Source organism: Penaeus vannamei, chromosome 9 (genome assembly GCF_042767895.1).
Source record: "Penaeus vannamei isolate JL-2024 chromosome 9, ASM4276789v1, whole genome shotgun sequence".
Taxonomy (NCBI): Eukaryota; Metazoa; Arthropoda; class Malacostraca; order Decapoda; family Penaeidae; genus Penaeus; species Penaeus vannamei.
The window spans coordinates 29,059,794-29,064,793 of record NC_091557.1 but is presented as its reverse complement, the minus strand read 5'-3'; the positions used below and the strand labels follow the sequence as shown (position 1 = coordinate 29,064,793).

At 46.7% G+C, this 5,000-nt stretch overlaps 1 protein-coding gene across 1 annotated transcript; it reads right to left on the bottom strand.

Annotated features, from left to right (window-relative positions):
• Positions 1 to 1,523: 1,523 nt before the first annotated feature.
• LOC113825361 (piggyBac transposable element-derived protein 4) lies at positions 1,524 to 4,698 on the bottom strand. The gene is made up of 5 exons (XM_027378180.2): positions 4,535 to 4,698; positions 4,081 to 4,149; positions 3,080 to 3,261; positions 2,635 to 2,965; positions 1,524 to 2,505 (listed from the first exon to the last, which is right to left on the bottom strand). Exons 1-5 carry the CDS (start codon positions 4,696 to 4,698, stop codon positions 1,524 to 1,526), a joined length of 1,728 nt encoding a protein of 575 aa, XP_027233981.2.
• Between the last annotated feature and the right edge of the window lie 302 nt (positions 4,699 to 5,000).

Here is a 5,000-nt window from a genome sequence, read left to right as displayed (position 1 = left end):
CTGAGGGCGAATCCATTATATTTGTGCAAAACATTAGCCTCATACACACAGCCCACATTGTGACCGAGTGGCTCAGTAGGCACCCTGAAATTCAGGCAATGGACTGGCCAGTCAAAGGCTGTGATATTAACCCTATAGAGAATCTATGGGAGATAATGAAACAAGAAATTATCATTGAACCAGAACGCACATGCGATGCAATTGACTGATCAGTGAGAGAGAGATGGAAATCTGTGCGATGCATACCAAACGTTTGCGAACGCCTTGTAGCCTCCATGCCGACCCGCTTCAATGAGGCAATTGACGCCCTCGGTGGTTGGACCCGCTATTGACAAGGCAGTAACTTTTACAAGTATTTGTATTTCTACATGCAATAGAATGCATGTAATGCAACCCATAAAATCACTTCCATATTTATTTGTATTTTTACATGCAATATAATGCATGTAATGCACTCAATGAAATTATTTCCCATGTTATATATTTTTATTTTACATGTAATACAACATAAAATACATCCAACTGTATTGTTACCCTTGTCAAAAACAAATATTGGTAACTCAATTAAGTTAACATAAACACAAATCCTATTCTAGATTAGGATATCCTGTAATGTCTTCTTAACATAGAATAAAAGACTAAAAGAAAGAGCAGGTGCTTAGGATAACGCAGAGCCATATATCAGCTTAATATAATGCAAACCAAGGTAATTTCCGTCTGGCGAATATGAATATGAATAATCAGTTCGAACAATAATATAAAATGATAAGATAAAATTTTATGATAATTATTTTCAAAATGATATATGATCACTTATTTCATAAAGCAGGTCTCAAATATTTCCATCAGATTAACAACTAAACAGGAATAATTTTTTTTTCTCTCTCTCTCCATATATATTTCAGTCATCATCTAACTTCTTCGCCTGATTTCCGTACTTTCCCTCCTCCTCACATTCGAACCATCCTAACTATGTTCAGGTTGTTTGAACATGGGCCTCCGTTCAGGGTAGGAAGGGCATGATCTCTCCGAGCCAGGGCCGGCGAGGCGTCACCGCTTTTGTTGCTGGCTGTACATATATATACATATATATATTTACAACACATACACACAATATTTACATTACCTTATCAAAATTTCATGCTTCAGGGAGCATGTAGAGTGGCGTGGTACTCCTTGAAGCATGGTGACGCACACACGGAAGCTCCACAGGTGCGACACATCACACGGAAGCTCCACAGGTGCGACACATCACACGGAAGCTCCACAGGTGCGACACATCACACGTGTCTCCTTCCTCTTCTTATTTCTGTCCCAACACTGGGAACATCGTCGCCATCTTCGGAGGGGAGTGTCCTCTGGCATGTGTGGGGCAGCAGGGGCAAAGCGAGCACGGGCGATGCGGTTCCTCCTTCCTCGGCGGTCTTCCTCCTTCAGGAGACTTCTCACAAGTTCCAACTTGAATTCTTGTTGAGCCATTTTTCCGCCAAGGAACCGGGATACAGCCAGGGAGTTGACCACAGTCATGTCCAAAAGGTTGAAAAATATTTTTTGTACCATTTGATGGTTTTCCTCGTGGACTTGTAGGAGCCTGAAAGCTGGTCACTGAAGTCAACTCCCTTCATGCCGTTGTTGTAGTCAGTTACAACCTTTGGCTTTATTCGTTGGATTCCTTGGCGGTTGGGAGGAAGAGCTACCATCTCGCTCGTGTGCACCGTGGAGAGCATGGTAACTGGCCTCTTGTCCAGCCACTGAAGAGCGAGCATACCCGAGTCTGTACTTCGGAAGTCTACACTTCCTCGCCCTTTTGCCTGCAGGTCTGTCGGCATCTGCTTCCTGTTGCTTCTGACCGTCTCGACAGCGCTTGTTTTTCTTTTTTGTAGGTGGTGGAACAGACTAGGGGACGAGTACCAGTTGTCGGTATGTACTCCGTACCCCTTGTCCATGAGGCCCCCTCTCTCCAGCAGGTCTATCACCGCCTTCATGCTCGCGGGGACGTCCCCGCGATCCTTCCCCATGTAGATACGAAAGGCGGTGGTGTAGCCGGCCTCTGGCCCCAAACTCGAGCAGAGCTTGTATACCTTTATTCCCCTGCGTGCTCTCTTGTTGGGCACGAACTGTAGAGCCTGGTGGCGCTCCTTGAAGGCCCAAAGGCTCTCGTCAATGGAGACGACCTTGTTTGGCACAAAAACTTCTCTAAATTGCCTGTCGAGCACATCTACGACAGGCCTCAGCTTCCAGAGTCGATCATCTGCTTGACGCTCGGCCTGGCTGTCTGTGAAGTGTAGTGCTGCTGTCAGCTGATCAAATCTGTCGCGCGACATCGTCTGCGGGAAAATCGCCGACGACATCAGAGGGTCGCGAGACCAGAAGTCTCGCATTTGCCTCTTGGACTGTAGCCCCATCAAGAACCGCAGCCCAAGATAAGTACGAACCTCCTTCACGGTCGTGTCCTCCCATCCCTTCGTGTGGGCAGAACACGTCCGTGGATTCTGCGCAACATATCTGCAGGACAAGGAGAATTGGCATTGTAAAAATCGTGTTTGCAAGAGCCAGAGCATGAGAAATTGTAAACAGATATCTTCAAACTAACAAACAAGGAATATTAGATGATGTGCTTACCGATTCGTCTACTGCACGATCTTTTCAAACAGTTCCTGCATCAGGAACTGCCTGAAGACCTCTTCAGGTGTGGATTCAGCATCCAGGTCAGGAACCTTGACCCCAGGAGCTGCGGTAAAGTCGAAGCGCCGTGGCTCGTTCTCTCTCTTCCTCCAAACAAAGGAGGAGATACCGGGGGCGGTACGAGCCCTGCGGCGCCTGACATACTCGGCCAGATTCTCGTCAGAGTCCAACGATGTGTCGTCCAGCGGCACGAAGTCTTCCTCTGACTCACAGTCGGAGAGCTCGGACTCGTCCTTCGAGTCGCTGCCCTCCCAGTCGGAATCATCGCCGAAGTGAGGATCTGTGGAAGAATTCGAAAAAACACAAGTTTTCCATAAAGCTACATAAAAATGTGTCAGTATGCCAAAGAAGCCAGGTTGTACTTTTTTCAAATCAAAGGATGGAGAAAACTCACCAGAATGATCCTTGGTCCTGTGATGTTTCGCTGGCGGCGTGTACTCCTCTTCCGAGTCCCTACATTCCTCGTCAGAGGAATGGCGAAACGTGTAAAGAAGAGGGTCAGGTGCATCTCTCAGGCGAGGAACACCCCTGAAAGTCGAAGGCCTGGGGTCATCCACCGCCTCCCCTTCCTCAAAACTGAGGGAGCGGATGGCAGGGGAAGACCAAGGATTCCGGGAACGGCAAACGGAAAGCACAGAGACGCTTCCCAACACGCACGCCAAGGGATGCACCCGTGTCAGCTAGACGTTCACCCAAGCCCGACCACGAACAGACTCACAAACATGCACTCTCAACCACTCACAGAAAACACACCTAAAAACATACGCTTATCACACACACATTACGCAAAGCACACACGCACACACACAAACACACAGCACACACGCACACACACAGCACACATGCACACACACACACACCGAAATGCCGCCCATCAAGGGGACGCCCGGCTCCGCCGACCGCATCATCAGGCTCGCTTACACACAGATTCACAGACACACACACACACTCCGCAACCCCGCCCTCAAAGAGAGATTCCCGTTTTGCTGACCACTCCCCCAGCCCCTCCTACTATCAGACACACAAACACTCACACAGATGCTCTGCTACCACACACGCCAAGAGACGCACCCGGACCCAGACCCGCCCAGCATCCTGTATCAACCTACCAAAATCTCTTCCAATTGTCAGACTAAATGATGTCTGACAGGTCCTCCCTCGAACTAACAGAACCACAAATTCACACACAAAAAAATTGTAAACAGTATATTCTAAGAAGAAAACAGAAATAAGCCTACACCCGTTATTCCAGCTCCCTAGCCACACAACCAGGCCTGCCTACATGCTAACACACACACACACACACGGGACACACCCGCTTATGCTAGCCACTCGCCTAGGCCCGCCTAGCATCCTGCATCAGACTAAAAAAAACTCCCTTTGGTTTATCAGCACGATAGTTCGACGAAATGATGTAAGGCATTTCTATTCTCGCTAACACCCACAAATATGCTAAAAACCTTCCTAAAAATTAAAAATTGAATTATAAGAGAATATAAGCGAAAACACCATCCCCGTAGAGTCGGAAAACTATGACAGCTAGGGCCGTACCCGTCATTAAGGAGATATACATACATATAAATATATATATATATATATATATATATATATATATATATATATATATATATATATATATATATATATGCCAAAATTATTCCGACATTCAAATCAGAATACATTATAAAAGGGTTGTTATAAACAGGAAGTGGGCATGTTATGTTGCTATGTCTATATATTCTATTTTGAATATAGTAAAAGCTTCGTGCCCAGTAAATAGTAAACCAATCATGGGCGATATGTTTGTTTTGTTGTTCGTGCTGGACTGGGTGTATTTTCAGGAAAGGGCCTGTTGGAGGAAAGGTGGCAACATCGGACCATGTTGGAGGGCGGAGGGGCCACAGAAACCTCAGTTGGTTTGTGGACACCACACCCTCCAGGTAAGCTGTAGATATGCTCCTTGTTGAGGGCAGAATTAACAGTTAAATTAAGGTATCGAGGGGATGTTAACATGTGTAATAGTGGGGGAGAGTGCATATATATGTGTGTGCTATATAATGAATTGGTTTGTGGACACCACTCCCTCCAGGAACCAAAACAGAAGTTGGAGCCAGCCGGCTGGGGAAGCTGCCGTGGTGGCCATTTTTGGGCCTGCTGGCACCCGAGGAGAGGACCCAAATGGATACCCTCCTTTGAACCATCGGAATGAGGATCTCGTCGGAGAGGATAGATCCAGATATGCAGAAGTCAGGTGGGGCAGTGCCAATTATTAGGGAGAGCTAGGTAACTTTTGAGAGTCGGTCTCATGAACATTT